The 22,624-nt window shown below is 39.4% G+C and overlaps 3 protein-coding genes across 5 annotated transcripts in view; 2 read left to right on the top strand and 1 right to left on the bottom strand.

The window, feature by feature from the left end:
• RB195_005127 (uncharacterized protein) overlaps positions 1-411 on the bottom strand; it is a gene marked incomplete at both ends in the record, with an annotated part of 52,615 nt that extends 52,204 nt beyond the window's left edge. For all 3 annotated transcript variants that reach the window (XM_064177436.1, XM_064177435.1, XM_064177437.1), the window contains one exon: positions 375-411. In XM_064177436.1, coding sequence (XP_064034560.1) covers positions 375-411 — 37 coding nt within the window. The remainder of the gene's footprint in view (positions 1-374) is intronic.
• Positions 412-14,496: 14,085 nt separating this feature from the next.
• On the top strand, positions 14,497-18,348 carry RB195_005128 (uncharacterized protein; the record flags this gene model as incomplete). Its single annotated transcript, XM_064177438.1, has 4 exons — positions 14,497-14,605; positions 16,390-16,472; positions 16,538-16,636; positions 18,163-18,348. The coding sequence occupies 4 exons, from the start codon at positions 14,497-14,499 to the stop codon at positions 18,346-18,348; spliced, it is 477 nt and encodes a 158-aa protein (XP_064034563.1).
• A 3,080-nt stretch (positions 18,349-21,428) lies between these two features.
• Positions 21,429-22,322, top strand: RB195_005129 (uncharacterized protein; the record flags this gene model as incomplete). The annotated part of the gene is made up of 1 exon (XM_064177439.1): positions 21,429-22,322. One exon carries the CDS (start codon positions 21,429-21,431, stop codon positions 22,320-22,322), a length of 894 nt encoding a protein of 297 aa, XP_064034564.1.
• Positions 22,323-22,624: the final 302 nt, after the last annotated feature.

A 22,624-nucleotide genomic window follows, 5' to 3' on the forward strand; every position in this document is an offset into this window, starting at 1 on the left:
GATACGTTGAGAGGTTTAACACTATCACAACGCCAACGTGTATTATTCAATCGATCGATGTTTGAATGAGAAACATAGCTGGAACCAAAAACGTCTCAAACGTTTGCTACTATGCAAAGTTTGGCTTCGGCACGCGCGAGCCACATCACTTGCACAGTTGCAGCGGCAGTAACCCAGATACTGCAGAAAACTCTTCCCGCCTATGTCCGAACCGGGTACATAGGTCAGGGAGTTGGAGGCATCGAATTTTTAACGACAACTCTCCATCTGGTCACGGTTAACTGCTGACCACAGTCGAATGAAGGACTTGAAGGGATTGAAAGTCCAAACCCGGTGCATAAATTACCTAGGTCAAACGTCAAAGTCAGACTCACCAGGAGTTGGTCCTGATTTCGCCTTCGTCTTCTCCATCGCTGTAGGAACCACAAATGAAAAACACCTCAGCGAATGAGGTCTTTTATATCTTATATAATCCTGATAACTTAATTCAACAAAACAATACGCGTCTCAACATGTTGCAGTCTTGTCGTTACGAAACCAAAGATCTGCCATGTGAATGAGTCTGACACCATCACTACACTACAGTGTATTATTCAGTCGATCATGTTTGAACGAGAAACATGGTTAAACCCACAACCGTCTCATACTATTGCGTAAAGTTCTGCACCAATCGTGTTTTTCACAGCGTTCTAGGAGCATAATTTGACTTTTCTAGCACAACCACTCCCCCAAAGCGAGCGTTCTGAGTTCGAAAGGACAAATCTCGAAAACTAGAAAGATTACATGCTTTGTAAATCCAACTTGGGACCAAATCAGCACAGAGAGGAGCTTAAGAAAGAAAAAAAAACCTTGATATATAGTAACAGGCATGTCACCACATGCTCTCGAATCCGGTGCCGTCACGACCATGCCACTATTCGCTAACACTGATGTGCAGGATGTTCGTACAGTCATGGTGCAGGTTTGACCGGTCACAGGAAAGCAACAAACAAAATAGAAATGTGAAACCTTCACCAAACAAAAGGAAAACTTTCTAAGTTGGAGTAGTTTGTTGCGCAATCGCATGTGCACCCAAGTAAAGAAGCAACACCAGGAGCTGGGGAGCAGTGGGTCAGCTCTCCCGCACGCCAGTCAATATGCAGTCACAGAGGAAAATCCAGTATGTTCTGTGACTTACTAGGTTCTATTCCGTGGAGCGTTGGATAAGCACAGGTAATGTCAAGCCTGCGCCATCACGATTCCCGTAATATAACGCCCTCGGACTTTTAATTGTGGAGTTTTGTGAAGCAACATGTGTGTTCAGTGAAAGTTTCAGTGACATTAGTTATTCAAAACAGAGAATCGTTATTCACTCTGTTACACCAGACATCTGGGAAGAACTTGAGTATCGTTTGGATGTGTGCAGGTAACTTGAAAAAGAAACTTGAAGAGTTTTTTTTTCAGTTTGGTAAGAAACTTGAAGAGTTTTTTCTCCAAGTTTAGTGAAGATTTCACATTCCTATAGAGAAATCAAAACGACATGAAGCACGTACGCAATCGCGTACGCGGCTTCTCCATAGGCGCTTCGGTAAAACGTAGCCGCTAGGAGCGTGAGTGGAATTCTTGCTAGCACCACCTATCGCTGCAGTTTGCGACGGTCCCACCTCGGTCCCAACTGCCGCCTTCATCGCTCCTTTTCGAGTGAGTACCCAAATGCACTGCAACAACGCTCATGGTTCGTGTCGTTTTGACCCTACTATATCTTATTTCATTGATTTTCTGTTACGGGGCAAAAGTGCGCCATTACTTTACGGACACCCTATCATGCTATGTAATAACCGGTTTATTTTGTCACGTGTGTTTGTGTGTGCATGTGTGTTTGAAGGTGTGTGAACATGTGTGTAACCAAGTTCCAGAAAGCAGAGGGACGAGTCCAGTAGCGTAGAATTAGTGCACCGGTGCCACTAACCGTTACGGTGGGATCAGCGGGTCCCACTTCGTCGAATTAGCGGTACTGGAAAGCACTGAGAAGAACTCTTCCGGGATTGGTGCGACGTCGCCCGAAATTGGAATCACTGGGATTATTTTGCATCACCATTGCGCAACAATTTTAAGTGGCTATGATATAAAGTTGATGGGACACTGCAAATCGTTTTATGGCAGAACGTGCTCGTGAATCTGGACACAACTGCTTGCATTCTCATGTCGCCTTCGTGTGTCTACTTGGCTATAGCTACTTCACAACATCAGCACCTTTCTTCAAACATTGGATGTATGCATGCAGATAACTGCTTAAGTAGTAGTTAGCAGTTTACGTGATGTGACGTAGCACCCATATCGTTATCAAAATGATGATGTGTTTAAATGTTCATATCATTTCACATTCGCATATCATTATATCTTTATTGGTGAGTAGAAAGGCGAACTTTGTTTAATACTTTGGGATGCTTTTAAATTGCTAGGGTATCGAAGGAATATAGATGTGAAATGAAGTTCTTATTTGCTCTAAATGTAGAGTATTCAGACACTATTAGTTAAATAATTGCAAAATGACATCGATAAAATCTTCTATAACTTTGTTTGTTTTTTTTTTTAAAGTAAAAGATGCTTCGTTTGAAAAAAGGTTTCAAACGAAGCATCTTTTACTATGGCAGAAATTCACGGGAATTGTTCCTTGTTTAAAGTTTTACTGATACCTGAAAGCGAACGAAAAGAGCACTACAAGAAGTCTAAAAATCGGCATTAGCCAGACGCTCAGGCTGGTATGATATAGAGGTTAGTCTTTCTCGCTATCTATTCGACGCAAACATATCAATTTGGGTGCGCAAAAGACGAAAGGACAATAAAATCTCATCCATATAGATTGTCGAATTACACATTACCAACACGATGTTTGTTGTGCACAATAACACTCATTTCATCGACTATCTTCGTTGGACTGCGTATACGAGTCTACTTGCTGTTGCCTTGCTCTCGTTGTATTAAAAGCAATCAGACATTTTGTCTCTGCGTACGTACCAGCCAAATAACTTGCATAATTACAGCGGCTGTATTCAGGTGCACCTTGTCGTCAAAGTCCAAACTGGATACGTAGATCAAGGGGTAAGAGACATCGAATCTTTGGCGACAATTCTCCGTCTGGTCACGCTAAACTCCTGAGCACAGTCGATTGAAGAACTTGAGGACATTCTGCGCCGATGCACGCTTTAAAGGCATCACCCCACGAATCTGAGGTGGTGCAGATTTCAGGTGGAGTATTCGTTTACGAGATGGGAGACTACGGAGAGGGAGGTGATTCCGTCCATTTCTTGCTAATTGCCGTAAAAAACGGCCTGGAAGATGCGGCGCCGCACAAGTCTGGCGCGCTCCAATCGAACCTCTTTTACAAAATGGTGCGCCAAAACGAATGAAGCCGTATCTTCCGGGCCGTTTTTTACGGCAATTAGGAAGAAATGGACGGAATCACCCCTCTCTCCGTTGTCTCCCATCCCGTACTCCACCTGAAATCTGCACCACCTCAGATTCGTGGGGTGATGCCTTTAAGCTAGATTTCAAGTTCTTCAGGATATGAAACGGTGATAAATGGATGGATTCTGTATCTTCAGCTGTAGCTTCTTATATCTTCAGCTATAAGTTGAGCAGACCTATGTTCAAGGATTGCACGCTTTCTCGAAGATGCGAGCAATTGCCTCATTCGATAACACTGGTTCTGCTATCAAGTCCAGTAGGTCATCTAACATCGTTCGCTTATCTTCACCCACTTTTTTCCAGGAGTCAATAACAAATGACCGCATATGCTGATTACGTTTACGATAACCACTTTCAGCAAGCTTCAATGAATAAAACATTGCATGATGGGGTTCCACGGATCACGATTACTCCCATTCTGAATATAAGATTTTATCGTTTTACCGCATTTTCACATGTTCTCAAGGCTGAAATAAAGCATCCAACACTTACATAGGTTGCCGAGAATGTAACGCAGCAAAAGATTCTCCTGCAACTGTACTTGGTTCGTAATCGCATTAGAAACAACCGAGCCTGTCATACTTTCGTGATCGGTAAATTGGTCTATTGACTTGTCGAGAAGAATAAAAACATCGATTTGATGCAATCACTGACTCCGCAAGTCATCGTGAAGATACAGTCTGGACGAAACAAGTTAGCAGAGCAACCATGGAGCAGTAGCGCAAAACTTTCATCAAAATTATTCATGAGCGCAAAAGTTAGAGAAAGCTAAGATGCTTACCATTCATGAAGGCAAAACTACGAGAACTCATTGGAATTCAGCAGTTTTTTCGACTTCTAAACAACAGTTTTGATGAATGTATCAATACTTTTAGAAGGAAACTTTCACATAGTTGTTTCTAGTATTTCCACTGTTTTTTTTTCCAAATTTTGAGAACTACATAGTCGCACAACTACATAGTCTCTAGGATAGCAATAAGTACAAACCACCTCATTGTTACTTCTTGAATTTTTTTTTCCAATTTTTCCTTTCACTTCTACCTTTTTCTAATGATCCATGGACAGCAGTTCCTTTTCTTCTCTTGCTTTTTCTACAAGAGAAAACTCCATTAATCCAGTAAATTTCCAATTTTCAAGGTATCAATTTTCCCTTCAAACCATGCAAAAACAAAGCTAGAAAAACTTCCACTTTCGTTAGATCCTAAATTATTGAAACTTTTTTTTCTGAAAAATTCAAAAGTTCTGTTGACAAACAAATCCTCCAGCGAATTCCTTCGAATATTTTGATATTCGACACGCAAACCGATCTTCTCCAAATTCATAGTGAAGTACAGTGGGAACCCACCTAGCACGACGTCCACAGCAATCGATTACGACCTCCTACACAGATTCCAGTCCCCCTTTAATCCTGATCATCCGTTCGTCCTTCCATTAGACTGAAAATGACTACTGAAAAAGCAGAAGTAGCAGTAGAAAAATAAACGAGTATTCTTGAGAAACCTTTACCTTTGTTTAGACAAAGGGAATACATCTTTTAAAAAAATTCCCAGACATCCCACAATTCCGCCAAACGACGAACGAAACTGTTTTCTTTTCGCAGAAATGAAAGAAAATTGGTACTGTTTATTTTTGTTGTTCGGGAGAGCAGAATATTTGCAGTTATGAGTTGAGTCGAGAAGGGAAAAAAGAACGAGCATCGGAAGGAGATGTAGAAGGGAACAGGATAGTGCCATCCACCAACTATATTTCTAAGATCAGACAGCGTATGATTAAAAAAAATGAATAACAAACAAAAAAATAATTGTATATGAAACTAATGATGAAATGAGGCAAAAGTTCAATGTATCTTGTTACTGTGAATATTCACACTGGATCAGGTCAAAAGCGAATTTTCCCTATCAAAATGGGTTGTTTACATTAGGAATCGGTAACCAAACAATGATTAGGAGATTAGTTCTAGCTGAGCTACGAGATCACCGCCTAAGGCGGATTTTCTAGGCGAGCATTACTAGAATCAAATCGATAGACCACGGTTTGACCTATATGAACAGAATGTGCCTGAAAGGCATTACTCCACGAATCTGAGGTGGTACGGATTTCAGGTGGAGTATTCGTATACGGGATGGGAGACTATGGAGAGATTGTGATTCCGTCCATTTTTTCCTAATTGCCGTAAAAAACGGCCCAGAGGATGCGTCAAAAAAAGAAACAATAAATTTATCTCAATCTCTCTAGAATATTTCCAATAAGCAAAATCTATAAATTTCCTAGGTTATTTGATTCGTACCCTTTAGAAATAAGTTCAGAAGAACTGAAATCATAGCTATTCGTAAATAATATTCATTTTTTCTCCAGATTTCACCCAATTTTATGTGCAGCACTAAATAATAGGATAATAGTTGGTCGACCACGGTAAAGCAGTAACGGATTTGAAAGCGTTGTTCGCTTTTCACTGCTTTCTTCTTTCTCGTTTTCTTTCAGTTTTCGTGAATCGCAAGCGAATAACCTTGAGCATATTCTTTTTTCTTTTTTGGGACAAACGTATCGCGTTCATCTCGTTTCCCTCACAAAAACGAGTCCAACCTGGTCGTCAACATCCCGATCGCCATGATCATCCCTTAAATTTCGTACCCGTCCGATCTGTTTTTGTAGTAGCGGTTTTTCCGTAGTTCCTTTTTGATTATAGTGTAATATTAAATGATGTGCAAATTGTGATATAAAACTATAAAACTTGGTCGAGATTCTCCCTCACTGCTTTTGGCAGAATACACGAAGAAAAAATCTGCTCATTGTAAAGAAACTATGTGAAACAGAATGCATAAATATTTATCCGGATGGCTTTACAAACGTTTTCGTAAAATTTGCACTTGCATTTAAAACGATCCCAGTTCGCCTCACTTTTTGAAGACTTTTGGTGACTTAGAAACTTTCAGGACACAGGAATTTGAGTGAGCCATTTATAAACGTGAACGGAGGAATTTTTTGCGCTATTGAAGCAATTTCTTCAAATGTGATGAAAAAGCTAACTTTTGTCCATCCCTACACTTTGACACCGATTCGACAGCGGCTATAGAATGAAAGTGTGCAGATGAAAAGGAACAGACAAACTAGTTCTTAAAGATTTTTCTTATCTAAGCGATTGTGAATGGAAAAAGATGAAAAGAATGGAAAAAGTGAATGATTCAAAAAAAAATGCAAGTGTGTTGTTTCCGACACTGCTTCCACTTCCTTTGCATCCTATTAGATTGATGCACTAGGTGAAAAAATAATGACTTTTTTAATTTTAACTTTTTTTGTAACTTGCACACAGGAAAAAATGGTTTAGTGTTATGCAACGTGTCACTTGAAATTATATTTCTTACTCTATAAAAGATTTTTTTTGTTTTTCGTGCTGATCTGATCTTTGTTAATTTTTAGAACAATAAATAGTATAATCAGGAAAGGTTCCGAAAAAGTGATCTGTGATATTTTCTTTTAACGATTTGCAATGATTTCTTGATAACCAGGATGCAATTCCTCTCCTATTGAGGAAAGAAAGGAAGAAAACGGAAAATTTTCAATTTTAAGTTCGTTGTTAAGATAGAGAATTGGTGGGAATGAAAATTTAACCTTTTTCCATACACATGGCATCCTAACTCAATAATGAACGCTTCCGCTTTAAAAAAAATCCATTTACAACCGTAATCACCCATTCCTTGGGAAAAAAACCCTTCAAACTGTTGATCTAATTAGAGCGTTGTTGAGCGTTGAAAGTCCTTGAACAGTTCCCGGTACACTTTTACTCACACACACACATGGAATCATTCGTACGCTTATTGATTTTTCTTGTTGAACTCAGCTGATCTCGCGTAACCTTAGGGTAAACGATCACAACACCATCAAAAAAGCATATTTATCCCTGAACACCTGTCAATCTACTTGTTAGTTTCCATCAAGCTAAAAATTTGTGATTTTTTTTCACAGGGATTTTTGTATGACTCATACGCTTTGTGTGTTTTTCAAACACGACTTCCTAACATTTTACATTACCTTTCAGCATATTTTCGATAGAAAAAAGGTCTCGATAGAGGATCCTTAGTTAATTCCGTTATTTTTTATTTTATTTTTTGTTATCATTATTCTAATTTTTATGTTCTGCTTAGTTTAGCTGTTTTATTTAGTTTTGTTTCGTTTTTTTTTTGCTTAGAACTGCCAACTGTAAATGTAAATAAACAATCTATGATTGAGAGTAAAAAACGAAGAGCTTTATTCGTCAATAAAAATCTCGAAATTATTGAATCCTCCATCTTATGAGCCCCGTATGTGTGAAATTCCTGCCCCAACATGTTTTCCTTTTGCTTCATGGTAACAAAATACATGAATTTTTTTTCTCTGCGAGGTCGTGAAGGAGTTTTTTGGTGTTGTTGGTGCCATGGGGTCTTAGCTGGCACCGGACCAATCTGGTAACTTTTCCATACAAACCGCTCTTCTTTTTAAAGGATTTATGAAGTCAGTGTGATGCTTACTGCGTCCAGCTTTCTGTTGGCTACTGGGAGGAACCGAACATCGAAAAACAAAACCCTCGGATATTCTTAGGGGTTGTCTTCCAGAAGTTCTTTTTAAGAAAAAAAAGTGAAACCAAAATGAAAGCTGCACTGGAGAGCTTTGAGAACATTAAATGTTCATAGAATTCTCATCTGCTACTGAACTCCTTCGCGGGTGTAGCGCAGTCGGTTAGAGGTTCCGCTGTCTGCATGATTGATCGAAGGTTCGAATCCGCCCTAGTGCTCACCAAAGCTTTTATTCCTCTGGGGTCGATAAATTGGTACCAGACTTGTCTGGGAGGATAAAAACACTGACTTGACCCTTCGGCTAGCCACCGCAGGTCATTGTATAGGCCAGATACACGTTCGTAAACCTCAAAAGATTCTGAATTGAAGTGAACGTGGGGCGCATCCCAAGCGGATTGATTAACGCCAGACACTTTGTCCTTTATCTTTTATCCTTCATTGTTTTTGGTTTCTGCTCTGCATCCACAATCTTGTATGGATATCTTTGCGTACTGAATCACCTAAGCTGAACTTGTTCACAAAACTGATCCCTGCTCGTTTTTTTTAGTCTTTTTGCCATCTACTTCAAACGTAACTAATAAATAAATGAATCTTATCGTCTAAGCAGGTAAATTCACAGGCGATTTTTGCTGATTTTTTGCTTCTATTACAGCACGATGGAAATATGAGTCAATAACGCAAAAACCACATGAAATGCGAAGCAGAAACGATTTCATAGCAGTTTCTTCTTTTAACGTAGAAAAAGTAGTCTTAGTCAGATATTTTCAAGTTGGAACATTGATTTGATATAAATTTGAGGGTTATTTGGACCCTGACACACTCGGATTGGCTAATAATCGGAGGACACGATAAGCAATCACCCCGAAATCCATCATATTGATGCCGGGCTGTGCGTTCTCTCAGAAACGGGTGCTTCAGTAGCTGACCCTGATGCAATCTCAAGCATTTCCTCGAAAAAGCGTAAGGTTGCACTATAATCTGCGAATAATGGAGCCGATATGAATACGCAGAATGGCATTCCTCGTTCTAGGATCCCAATAATCGTTATGGAGGAAAAAGAACCATCTCAATTGCTGAGATAATGGTCAGAGAAGAACCAACGATTTTCATTATTAGAACGCTGTTCTCAAAAAAAAAGAGGAGATTCAGCAAAAGGGGTGCCTTTCCTCAAATATTTTCTGTCGAGAGAATGCAAATATCCAGAAAAATTCCAAAGCACACACTCTGAATACGAGAAAAGAAGGGAGAAAAATCTCGCTAACACGTTATAATTCTTCATTCAGCGACCTTTTCACTAAAGTTATTTATTTATAGGCAGATAATATTTTTTCATGGTAAATTATTTCATTTCCTAACATCAGAAGTATATTGCAAAAAGAAGGACCAGGTCTTCTACACGTTTCCATGGAAGCAAGTCCTGGTCGCTTCTGATAAAGAAAAATTCCCGGCAGAAACCGTGCTACGCCTTGCTAATCTTCGTTTCAGTCGCAAATCTTTTGTTTATTTCATCTGAGTCTTTCTTCCCATCATTTTCTCCACCATTCACCTAATAAACATCACAGCTGGTAGTACGAGGTAGTACGGGCTCTCACTTCCACCTCTTCACCCCTTACTACGGCTGATTTTAGTGATATTACAATTAACAGATCATTACGATAGACCGTAACAGTTGTTCAAACGTTCTTGTGCCGTGGACCCTCGCCGTACTTCTGTCTATGTTTTCTATTAGTTTGCCTACGATGTTTTTATATTGGACCTTTATTAGCCTAACATTTCGGCTTTTTCGCCGTTTTCAGGGGCCTAAACGGAGGTTGATTGGAAAATCCTTCGCTCATTCCGTCAAGTATCACATCACCCTCAAGCATTGTTTTGATAATCGTTCAAGGTATTGAAAACGGAAGCGATAAACATCGAAATTAGTCTTACGTACTCTTCCACCGGAAGCGCGGTTGCTGGTGATGCGCACTTTATTATTTATATTTATTTTATTCACTTTATGGAACCTTTATTAGCTGAAACGTAACCCTAATAAAGGTCCAATTGAAAACCTTGTACGAACACTATTGGAAAGCGCAGGTCACGAATTCTTCTTTGCTTGTTAAAGGCATCACTCTACGAATCTGAGGTGGAACGGATTTCAGGTGGAGTATTCTTACAAGGGATAGTAGATTATGGAGAGGAGGGTGCTTCCGTCCATTTCTTCCTAATTGCCATAAAAAAACGGCCCGGAAGATACGGCTTCAGGCATTTTGGCACACTATTTCCTACAGGGAGTTCGACTGGAGCGCGCCAGCCCTGTACGGCGCCGCATCTTCCGAGCCGTTTTTTAGGCAGTTAGGAAGAAATGGACGAAATCACCCCCTCTCTCTATAATCTACTGTCCCGTATACAAATACTCCACCTGAAATCTGCACCACCTCAGATTCGTAGGGTGATGCCTTTTCATCTTTTTTATCTTTAAAGAATTTTTCTTGTGAATCGTAAACAGCTGGGATGAAGTCAACATTTGACATTCAGGCACCTTCACGTGACCACCTTGTTTACAATGCGTAACTCACTATGTGCATGCCCTTACTGGAAAAGTTATGCGTAGTGCAACGATAGAGGATCTTTACCTCCTAGATTTTTTATTGTGAACTGTGAATGAGAAGTTTTCTCATAAGAGGTGACAAGAGTTATAAATAGACAAGAGTCTTTCCTTCCTTCATTTTCTTCTGCTCACTTTTTCGTCAGAATTTTGGGGAAGAACCCAATTCAGGTTGTTTTGACAATTCAAGATCTAATGGTAATCAGGCTCGTTTCTACTTATTTACGAAAAATTTCAAGATAATTTGATCCGATTTTCGCTCACAAATCGAACAATCGACGAGCAGAAATCAAATAAAAACTTCGGCGGAATTTTTTCTCATCAAATTAACTTTTTTTCGTTAAATTAAGGAGTCACAGTTTTCTTGAACTCCTTCCTTGCTACCCATTCCAAAGAACACTTGTATGACTTTGACAACAATGACAACGAGTTGGTAGAAGTTCGCAGTCGTCGAACAGAAATCGTACTCTTCGTGAATGGTGACGGATGAGTCATCGTAACAAGCTGTTATTCTCTTTACTCGCCATTCGTGCGGCAACCAACCGATCCACCTACTCCTAAAATTCCACCTCCTTTCTCTTCAAATCACAAATTCTGTCCACATGGATGGAAAGCCTCTCTTAGAGTGATTAGTTACCACCTAAAAGTCAACTCATGAAGAAGTGAAAAAGTTCCACTCTTTACTTGGTAATTTCGAAGAGATTTTTGAATTTTTGAATTGATTTGAATGTCTACTTGTTGAAAATGAGTAAATATGAAAAGTAAAATTCAAGCATGTGTATATTATTCACTATTTATTGTTACTAATATTCTAGAATAAGTATCATATTATTTCATTGCTACTAATATGCTATTCACTATATATTCCATTATTCATTTTATTTACATAAATATAAATAAAGTAAACATTCTAGCTATGCATAATTAACGTTAAAATAACGTTTAAATCATTGCATTCATGGTTTAAATGCTCTTTAGCTTCTCAGAATTGTAACATTAAAAGCGAAACCATCCACCTTTTTAACTTTCGCCCCTATCTTGTTTCTTTAATTTGTTCTAGTCATCAAATAGAGGATTTAGCGAACTTAAATGATGAAATTACAGCAACTACAGGTTATAGGGACCACATGCATCGCATATTAGACGTCTAGGTCATCTACAATATTAAGCACTATGTATAAAACTCCTACTCACCATTTCCGATTTTTTCTCTTATGGCCAGTCTTTTTCCATATTTCTTACATCGCGTCCACGGTCACAGTCAGTAATTGGCGATGCAGCAAAAAAAATTGTTCGAAAATTGTACCGGAAATTCATTCAGCTGTCTTTTTCTCTAATTTTCTTTTATTCTCGTTCCTGTAACATTAGTGAGATACATTAATTACTGTAAGTAGTATTTTGCTACACTATTACGAGGATAAAGGTGAAAAACTGGACGCTAAGATAAGTGTATGTGGATCGTCAACATCCACTGTATAAGGATAAAAATAAGGATAAAGTGTCTGGCACTGATCATTCCGCTTGGAATGGAGCCAATTATTTATTTCCCTCCTTTTTCCACTAAAAGTCCAACGCTCGATTAGGCATTTGAACGACTTTAAAACGCGAATCTATTGTCCTTCCTTCTAAACGATCCCATAAAACTCTTCCGCTCCGTTACATACCTTGCTTCCCTTCTTCTCTCCTCACCGCACAAACACGAATTTTCGTGCTCGATGTGGAAACGAAAAAAAAAATCGCACCATCAATGTTCACGTATGTTGTTTGCCGAAGCGATAAAGCGATGAGTTCACGATGAGCATGTGATAAAATTTTGAATTGCTCAAAAATTCGCACCACGCCCACTCCATATTTTACAAAATTCATTCGGTTGTCGATCCATATCGGTTTGTCACTTTCTAATAATATCCTCGTTTCCATGAACGTTCTGGTATTGGTTGCGGCTCAATTATATTTCGAGGGAAATTCTGAACTTTTATCATCGTCAACACGGTTAGACATCATCGATTTTGCCCTCAACACATGTGAGTATCCGGTCAGGTGTTAAGTGATGAAAATATGCTTTACTGCGGCAATACTTCTCAATATCAATTTCCTCCATTTGATTCCATTATTTCGCCGCATTATCGCTCTATTTTACTAATTTCTAATTATGTAAATTATCGAAATAACACAATCTTCCTATCCTTCACAATCACAAAAAATCTTCCTATCCGATCGCATAAGGACTTGCATCTGTCGGGTCTCAGCCAGGGAAAAAAAATAGAAAAGATCATTAAACCTCTTTGGCACAAATACACACATTCTCATATCTTATATCCTCAAGTCCCTAGCCTTCCTTTAGTCTGTCAGCGGAAAAATCGTAGGAGAAATCCTAACGCTGTCCTGTTTCGTGTTTCGTACCGATGTGTTATACGTCTAAAGGCCTGAGCTGCTATCGTTTAGCTCTTCTAAATCTCTAATAATATGTTAGAAGGTGACAAACTGATAAGGACCGACGACCTATTTTTGTGAAAGCATCGAACTAATAAGAACAACAAACTCACTGCAGCCATTTATTTTTTTCTTCTACACCCGTCTGGTACATAATTTCTGGCAAATGCAAATGAACTATTGTGAGATTCTGACGGTAGTGTGGTTCTTAGAAGACGTATAGTAGGATCAAAACGAAACGAAGCACGGTGCAGTTGCGGTTGCGCTCGAAGCGGCTCGGTGGAGCATAACGGTTAGGACCCAGAAAGACCTCTACCTTTATTCACCGCTGAAGTTCGCGATGGTCCCACCGCGACTCCAACCGATAAGTTCCACAACAGCGCTTCGAGCGCAGCCGCTGTACGATGCTTCATGTCGTTTTGACCCGATTATATCACTATTTAGATAAATTGCTGTGCATTAATTGGACTGTTCTCACCTCACATCACTTTGTCCAGGATCCTTCAATATCCTTCACTAATTAATATCGACAACATTCACCTCATTGACCTCTGAAGACTGTGATCGAACTATGAAAGCGTTTACTCGTACTTGTGCTCACCACGATTCTCGACACCAATAATTAGTGCTGACGTCATCTTTTGACTTCACCATTCCTGAAAAAATCTCTGTTGATTACAATTTCTGGAGTATTTCTGTTTCTTCTAGGGAATTCTCTATTCTGAACATTCAACATCAACTTATAGTGATTAATTACGCTTGTAGTGACTCACAGTGGAGAAAAATATCTGTAAAATCAATGGGTACGCGACCAACTGTTTAGTAATTTACTTACTAGATTTACTTACGAACTTACTTGATTTTGCCTTAACATTTCAAGTGAAAATGATTTCAGTAATTTTGCTTCAAATCATGCGTCGGATTAATTTTTCACACCGAAAATGGGGTTCAACGCTCAAAACAACAGGAAAATCGACGAGAATATTTTTACGAGGGAAATCCCTTCCAACTTAGTCTTCTGCAATTACGTACTTATCGATTTTCAATCTTTGAAAAAGTCAATAGATGTCAATTTCAGTTTGAAGGTCGTTTTATGTATGTGTTTTTACCTATTGAATACCAGTTCTATGCAATTTCCTATTGCCTCACCTCAACCCTACGGTAGGGGATCTTATTGATTCGATTATACGTTTCACATGGGATTAAATTCATTGATAGATTCGTTTTCACAGTCGTCTGTCATAATAAACAATCAAAAACACCACATCCTTAATTTTTCCTCGTCAAACAGCTGTGTAGAGTGAGTGGTTGACCTCCAGTGCCTAACTTACCGTCAGCACCTGGCTACTTTTGAGGTAGTACTCAGGTAGAAATCACTGAGTTCACATTCTAACATCCTGGTGTTGTTGTAGTTATTGGCTGACCTTCAGTAAACTAATATGATTGCAGAAATAGCAGGAACAAATTCAAAGCTACAGTATGATTAATAATCTTGGGACCCGTCTATTCAAATCGGTCACCGACAAGGCTGGTGATCTTGGCGACAAGTTTGAGGAGGAATTCTCGCGGCTTTCACACAATATCACAGGTAGGCGATGTGAATTCATTTTATTCAAAATTTTTTGTGAATAGTAGGGCACCTCTACTTCTATGACTGCGTTTTTCTGCAATTCTACGAGAAAAAATTCTTCGGGGATAAAAAAAACCATTGCAATCGTTTTTTGACGTCTTTCACAAAATCAGAATAGCAGGAATGTGTGGTGAAATACACAATGCAGATATACCAATGAAAAATCATGGAAAGCAAAATATAAAACTGAAAATCACTCTCGTACGTTTACAAATAATTTCCACGATAATTTCTTACTCTATTTCTTAATTAGGGTGACACATCACAGACTTCGCGAACTTATACAAATTTTCATTCTAAAAAATGATAATTAAAATTTTTGGAGATGAAAATGGAAACTAATTAACGTTTTGGAACTGAAATCCCTTGCAAAAAAGAAAGAAAAAACTCAGGAGGATAAGAATTTTGCCGTTATTGTGCATACAAACATTGAAATATATGAAATATAAAATATTTCAAGAAATTGAGGAGAGTTACACGGAAAGAAGTGAGGGAAAGCCGCTGTATTTTTCAGAAAAAAGATAAAAGCAGCATTTTTCTTCTCAGTGGCTGTCGTTGAGGTGTCCGCTTAAATTTATGTGGCTCGAGGAGTCATTCAAATATTCCAACAAAACACTCTAAAGGAAGTCTTTTTTTTTTGAAAAACTCAAAAATGTTAACTAACAATCACGTGTACTGATAAGAAATACGATGCTGAAAAAGAAATTCTTTGTCAAAAATTCGAAGCATGACGGAATTTCCTTATTAATGGGCAAAATCTTGAATTGATGTGTATCTATTTTATATATAGTATATGTATTATATATATAAAATATTTTATGTATTTTCTTTTGAAAAGAAAAGGTTCTCTTTGGATATTTCTACTATTCTCCGCCTTGATTATGACACTATCGCCTTTGAAATAGTTATCTTCCATCTATCTATCTATCTCATCTTAAAGGCATCACCCCACGAATCTGAGGTGGTGCAGATTTCAGGTGGAGTATTCGAATGCGGGATGGGAGACTATGAAGAGGTGGGTGATTCCGTCCATTTCTTCCTAACTGCCGTAAAAAACGGCCCGGAAGATACGGCTTCAGGCGTTCTGGCGCACTATTTTCTACAGGGAGTTCGACTGGAGCGCGCCAGGCTTGTGCGGCGCCGCATCCTCTGGAATGGAAATGGACGGAATCACCCCCCTCTCCATAGTCTCCCATCCCGTATGCGAATACTCCACCTGAAGTCCGTACCACCTCAGATCCGTGGAGTGATGCCTTCAACCAAAAATGCAGAAGACGGAGGCGGGCAAAAAGATGGTCCTGGCAGGAAATGAATGGAGATTTGATTTGTTTTCCAGGGTGATCTGGTACACAAATACAAAATCAGAACAGTAAGAAATTGCACAACCGGGAAGCTTCAGTTTTTTCACTCCTCAAATTGGAAAAAAAAAACCTTAAGGACATGGGATAAACGTGTTCCATAACAATGACGTAGCCAGAAAACAGTATCCATACTATAATAGCACTAATAATAATAATAATAATAATAATAATAATAATAATAATAATAATAATAATAATAATAATAATAATAATAATAATAATAATAATAATAAGAATAAGAATAAGAATAAGAATAAGAATAAGAATAAGAATAAGAATAAGAATAAGAATAGGTAAACATTACAAGAAATTAATTGACTAAAACACATTTTTTCCATCATCTTCTTCCTGGCCGTTTATACTTCCAGCCATATTTTTCAGCTGAAGTCGACGCGATTGTCACTGAGGCAATTTCACTCTCTGGTTACATTAAGGTTGCACTTGTTATTTTATGCATTTTACTAGTAAGTGCAGCCACATTTTCGCCTGTAATATCTATAAACGGTGACATTCAGAACCACTGATTCAGGTACTAGCCATTATTCGACTAAGCGCCTTCGGTTTTCGTTGTTTGGCATTCAAAGCAAGAGACTGGATAAAGGCTAACGAAAGCAAACCACCGCCTCAGGTAGACTTTTACGACCGACAGCGACTTCTTGACTCAAAACTATCATATCATGTTTTTGTGTAGATCTTTTTTTCATAATTATTTACTTAGCAAAAATGTTTACGGGTAGTATTCACACTGCAATATTCTGTTTTGTAATTAATTCAAGCACTGCACTTCAGCTAACGCTTAACTTAATGTTCTGTTTGTTGTGTTATTTTCTAATAAAATTTATTTCTCCATAGTCGTATAAGACTCACAAAAATGAAAGTAAGAAACCAGTTAGTTTCTTACCTTCATTTCACGATTCAGTGATCGGGAATTTGGGAATTTGGTGGTGGTTAAAAGAAATCAGTTTCTGGTCAGCAAACAAATATCAAATTATGTTCCGGTAGCATGGAGCAGTTGCTATGTATTCTGTTCCTATTTTGCCTTCACAATGGATGAAATCACCTTCTGCCTCTCCGCCTCCATTAACAAACGTCCTTCAGTTGCAAGTTGCCTTTCTGTTTCTTTTTTTTTTAGTTCTTTGGACTCTTGACTCAGTACAGAGACTCTATTATGGGAGTTCCAATGTTCACGTTTGCTGAAAAACTACGAATTTCATGAATTTTGTAGTATTACGGTACTACTTTCTAGTCCATCCTATCCAATATATCTGTTTATCTAGCCATTTATTGCAGCCATTTTTCCAACAAAGACGCACACTTTTCCCGCTGGAGCGCCTCTATCCAGCTGGAAAAATTTTATTGGATGCAGGTTTTGTTATTTTGCTAGGATTTTCGAAAGAGACACGTCCGAAATATACAAGTCTTTGTTAGAATAACATAGATCTTCGAAACGAACCTTCCGTACTTTGCAACAGTGACTTCTCCGATCTGTAATCGATCATTTTTTGTTAAAAATGGGTGGACGTATAAGCAGTATATCAAATAATTAGTCGTCTATGAGGTACAACTGACTCCTGCCTGGAGTTTTAGGGTGGAAACACTTTCAATGCAGTAACGGCGATAGCCAAATGTGATAAAATAACTATACACATTATTATCCTAATGCCACCCCCTGTCCGGTATACCTGGAATCCCGTGAAGTCATGGAAATCGAAAAAATCAATCTAGATTAATAAAAAAACAAAACATCCAGAATAAGACGATATTATCTGCGTAGCAATATCATAATTTCATAATTTCCACCACTATGAATTTCGGCTGCCAATCATGCTATAAACATAAAGGGGGGAGGGGGCGTTCTCCTTTCAACCGCAAAATTTTTCACTAGAATGGATTGTGAACGGTTGTCGTGTTGATTTTATCGCTCGTTCATTAACTAAGAAGATCCACTAATAACTCATGCTCTGATCTCACCTTGTGACCTAAACTACCTTTATGTTTCGGGACCTCGATTGCATACCACTTCCTTTTCGGAGGGCTCTAAAAATATACTGTCAAGTTGTAACCAAGAAACCAAAAATTAACTACATTTAGTCATGGAGTCACACACCGAATTCGTTTAACCGAAAAAAAACCGCCTAAGAACACTTATTTTAGGTGATTCTTCTGATGCCGACAGAAGATGGCCAGTACAAGCGCACTTCTACCATGTACGCTGATCCACAAACAAAAAATGTTATCGATCGAATCCAGCGAGAATCATTCGAGCTGTTCAATGACTATGAACCATCAGTGCCGAGAATGAAACCACCGAAACTCAGTTCCATGCGAAACAAACATTAGCGGTCGTCGAAACGGCGAAAATTTGAAGACATCGTCTTCCTCCATTCCCTTGCTTTATTCTTTTTCTCCTCAACATCGCTAGTTTCCATTTAAATCACAATTACACTCAATATACTTCTTATTGTTTAGTTAAATCTTCTACCATTGCGTGAGGTATACAATTACTGTATTTTTCTTCGGTCCTCTTTGCCTCTGTTACTCTCCCAATCCCCGCTATTTTTATGCGTTTTTTTTTCTTCAAAACCTATTCTATATTTGGGCTAAGCTAGGTCAGTAGAGAAATGACCAGAGTTTCACCCGCGCCTCCGCCTATTCGCAAGTAATCACCCTTTAAATCGAGCATAATGTAGCGGGATACGGTATTAGTGTTGTGATCTTGCCGTTGCCTTATAATTTTAGCTAACGGGTGTCTCACAAGCACTATTCATATCAAATACAATAATATGTATTATTTTAGTTAACAATTGAAATCTAAGTGGCCCACTCTAGCAAAACATAATGGATTTGAATGAAATTTCAATGAATATTTTCTATTAATTTCGTTTCACGTCGTATTTTCAAGTTTTTACTTTCATTTAACGCTCAGGAGCCAAGGAGATGGGACCCAAAAATCCGAGATCACGTACTCGTAAACCATAGAACTACTCTTATCTATTCTTATGGAGAGATCCGACCATCGTCAACTTCGTGATTCAAAGGGAATTCCATGAAAAATCTTAAAACCTAAAAGTTTCATCTTTAAGGATTTTAGTTCTTACTTTGCAAAATATTCGATCGTATTTATCTCAATTATCAAGTGTGTTATATTCGATCCTCGAGTTTCGTAGAATTTCAAACTCGAACTGTAATCAAATTATAGTTGTGAATAAACTGGAATGTAGAGAGAGAAAACCGAGAAAGACCCAGCACTACAACAGTGGAATTTTCCCGAATATTCATCCAAATATTTCTTTCTGTTTTACCTATATACCCTAAGCTTAGAAGTTAGAGTACACTTCGGTGGACAATAATTTTATAATTTCATACCACTTAGTTAGTTATTGGGTTGATCGACAAGCTTTTTCTGAAGAAAAAACAATGATATTGTTGGTTTATTAATTTGTTGTTCTCATCGTGATTTACTACTAATGTTTCGAAGTACTGATAGCGAATAGAGAGTCTATACATAGGTGGTCTTCCTATAGAACTAAGGAGATTCCTCGTACAAAACGAGTGGAGCCGGATTTTGAGATTGTTATGATTATTGGACTGCCCTCCTTTCTTTCACATCGTCTAACGGAGCCAACGGAGACTCTCGATCCTCAGATAGCCACATGTAAGGGAGCATCATCGTCGAGGAAAAGACACTGTCAATTTTCCGCGAGGTTTGACACCGGAATTAACTCCCATTAAATTTATGGAACAAAGATTCCGGGGACTGTCGTATTTGCTGGCAGCATCCCTTAGACACAAAGTTCAGTACCATCTTCCTGGGGTTGAGGTCGCTTTTCGTTATCGGAAATTCTTATTCCATTGCAGAAAAAAGTGTATTGCGCTACTGCTAAGTTCTATGGATATTTAATTCAGTTAAATTGACGATAATTGACGATAAAGAATGCCCACTTCTCGTCACCGATCATCAGGTTGAGATCCCTTCTGAAAAGGGGAAGGAGGAAACACGGCCCACTATAATCAATTGAATCCGCAGTTGCGGAAGTGGCATGTTCTCCTGATAAATCTCACGTTACGGAGGTGCCGAAGTATTGCGGCGTTGAGATATCAGAGAAATTGCTGAGTTGTAGCGCAGCTAGGAGCCGACTCCCATTTCTGAGGTGGAATTGAGCAACGGTATTGCCTCAAGGACATACTGTCGACTAAACTATAAGTGGTATCAGTTACGGTTCAGCCTCTACCACAGTAATACACATTTTAATAGAACGGAGGAACGACGAACTTGTCAAGCAGAGAAAATCTGCGCTTTGATGTCCGGGTAACGCGGTCTTCCGAACAAACGTAAGTAACAGCAGCTAGGATCGGCTGTTAGTAAGCTTTCCAATGAAAAAAGGATCATGAAGGACCACATCAGTCGATCGATCAGCAATGCTCAATTTACTCACGGTGATACTGTTCCTTATTTAGCTATGTGAGTGATAAAGGACAAAAGACACAGTGTCTGACGTCAATCCCTTGGGACCCCGCAACTTCGATTCGGAATCATTGAATTACGAACTCGTGTCTACTTCGTGACATGCTCGTGACATGCGGGGAAAAGCCTGCGTATAATGTCAGTGTTTTTACCTTCTCAGACAAATCTGACACCAACTTATCGATCCCGGAGGGATGGAAGGCTTGGCTGACCCTGACGCGTTTTCGAACCGTCGGTCGACCCAGATCATAAACTCTTACCTACACTGCCACAAGTATAGTCAAGTCAAAACAACGCGAATGACGATTATAGTTGCGGTGCATTTGCATGTACGCTGAAACAGCGCGGTGAAAGCAGCAGTTGAGCCCGAGTTGGGACCGTCGCAAACTGCAGCGATGGGTGGTGCCAACAAGTGTTTCACCACACTCCGCCGGAGCGTCTCGAGAGAAGCCGAGTACGCAATTGCGTACGTGCTTCATGTTTGACCCTACCATATATGCAAAACATTGCCGTGTTTCATGCCTCACTTTACGATTACTTACTTACTGGTTACTGCCTCATGGAACATCCAGCTACATTTTCAAGCAGTTTTTGATTTTTTAACTGTTATTCATTAGCAGGACCGGCTCTCATTTAATTCTCAACCGAATGCAGTAAATCTGAATTCCACACAAAAAAGGCGGCTACACAGATCTTGTTCTAAAATGTCATAACTGTGCGATCCACATAGTCGAGTCAAGAAGAACGCTTGGAAAACTTCAGATCGGAACCCATAGCTTTCAATGGAATGAACAGGGAGAGAGGCTTTCAGAGTTCATCATGACGACTAGGACCATCCATGGGGACTAGCAATTCCAGAAGCGCTCCTCTCTACGCGGGATGTGGGAGCTAGCCGATGAAGGGTATCATAATGAAATTGTCCACAGCATCGTCAGGAAAAGGTTCTGCCTGAAGGATGTCGCTGTGGTACCAAAGTTTTATACGGGATCGGACCATCGCCTTCTTCGATGAAGATTTTCTTTCACTCGGACAGGAGGAAAAGCCGCGAAGTCCATTAAGCGAACTCCGAACTCAGAACTATCATCGACGGGGGCCCTTTGCTTCTCTTGTCGGGTTTTGGGAAGATACCGTCATGGACCACATCGACTATGAATATGAACAGCTTGTAGAACATTTTCACAACTGTACGAGGAAAGCGAAGAGTTTCAAAACCACCAAGAGACGCTTGTTTCCGAAAACACTAGAGCTGATACGTCAGCGTGGAGTTGCACGAGCTGCACGAAACCAAGAACTCACGTCCGAGCTCGCAGGGCTTTGCAGAGAGGCGATAAAGGAACACCTCAGAAAGAGAGAGAAGCAGAATTGTTGGCTGACTCTGCAGAGGCGGGATAGAACATTCACTACTCCCGTCGGAACTTTGCCAATCACAACAATGACTGCTCTCCGAACCTTAGATGGAACGCCTACAGCATTGAGAAGGGGGATAGAAAAGGTAATTCATGACTTCTACTCAGATCTCTTCGACAGCCACGTCCACTTGCCTCCTCGCCATCTGATGGAAGATGGACATGTCATTCCAAAGGTTCTCCCTTTCGAAGTCCGACATGCCATCATGTCGGTGTCCGAGAATCGTACTTCACCCGCTCTCGACAGAATCAAGCCTGAACATCTAAAGTACCTAACATACTGGCGAAGGTCTTCACTCGTTATTTGTTGGAATGCAAGGTACCTAAGCAATGGAAAACCAGCAAGACCGTGCTGTTGTAAAAGAAGGGAGACCCACAAGACATCGGCAGCTATCGTCCAATCTGCTTACTGTCCGTCATCTACAAGCTCTTTACAAGAGTAGTCCTAAACAGGATAGAAAGAACATTAGACGAAGGACAGCCATGCGAGCAAGCAAGGTTTCGAAAAGGGTTCAGTACGACTGGTCACATACGCATTGTTTCAAAGCTTATTAAAGTATCGCGAGAGTACAAGATGCCGCTGCGTCTCACTTTTATCGATTTGAAAAAGTCTTTGATATAGTTGAGACCAAAGAGGTCATGGAGGTCTTGGACAACCAAGGCATCCCTACTCCATACATAAAGATACTTCCTGAGTTGTAAAAAAAAACGACCAAAATCACGACCAAAATTACCCCAGGTCATA

This window comes from Necator americanus, chromosome I (assembly GCF_031761385.1).
Source record: "Necator americanus strain Aroian chromosome I, whole genome shotgun sequence".
NCBI lineage: Eukaryota > Metazoa > Nematoda > Chromadorea > Rhabditida > Ancylostomatidae > Necator > Necator americanus.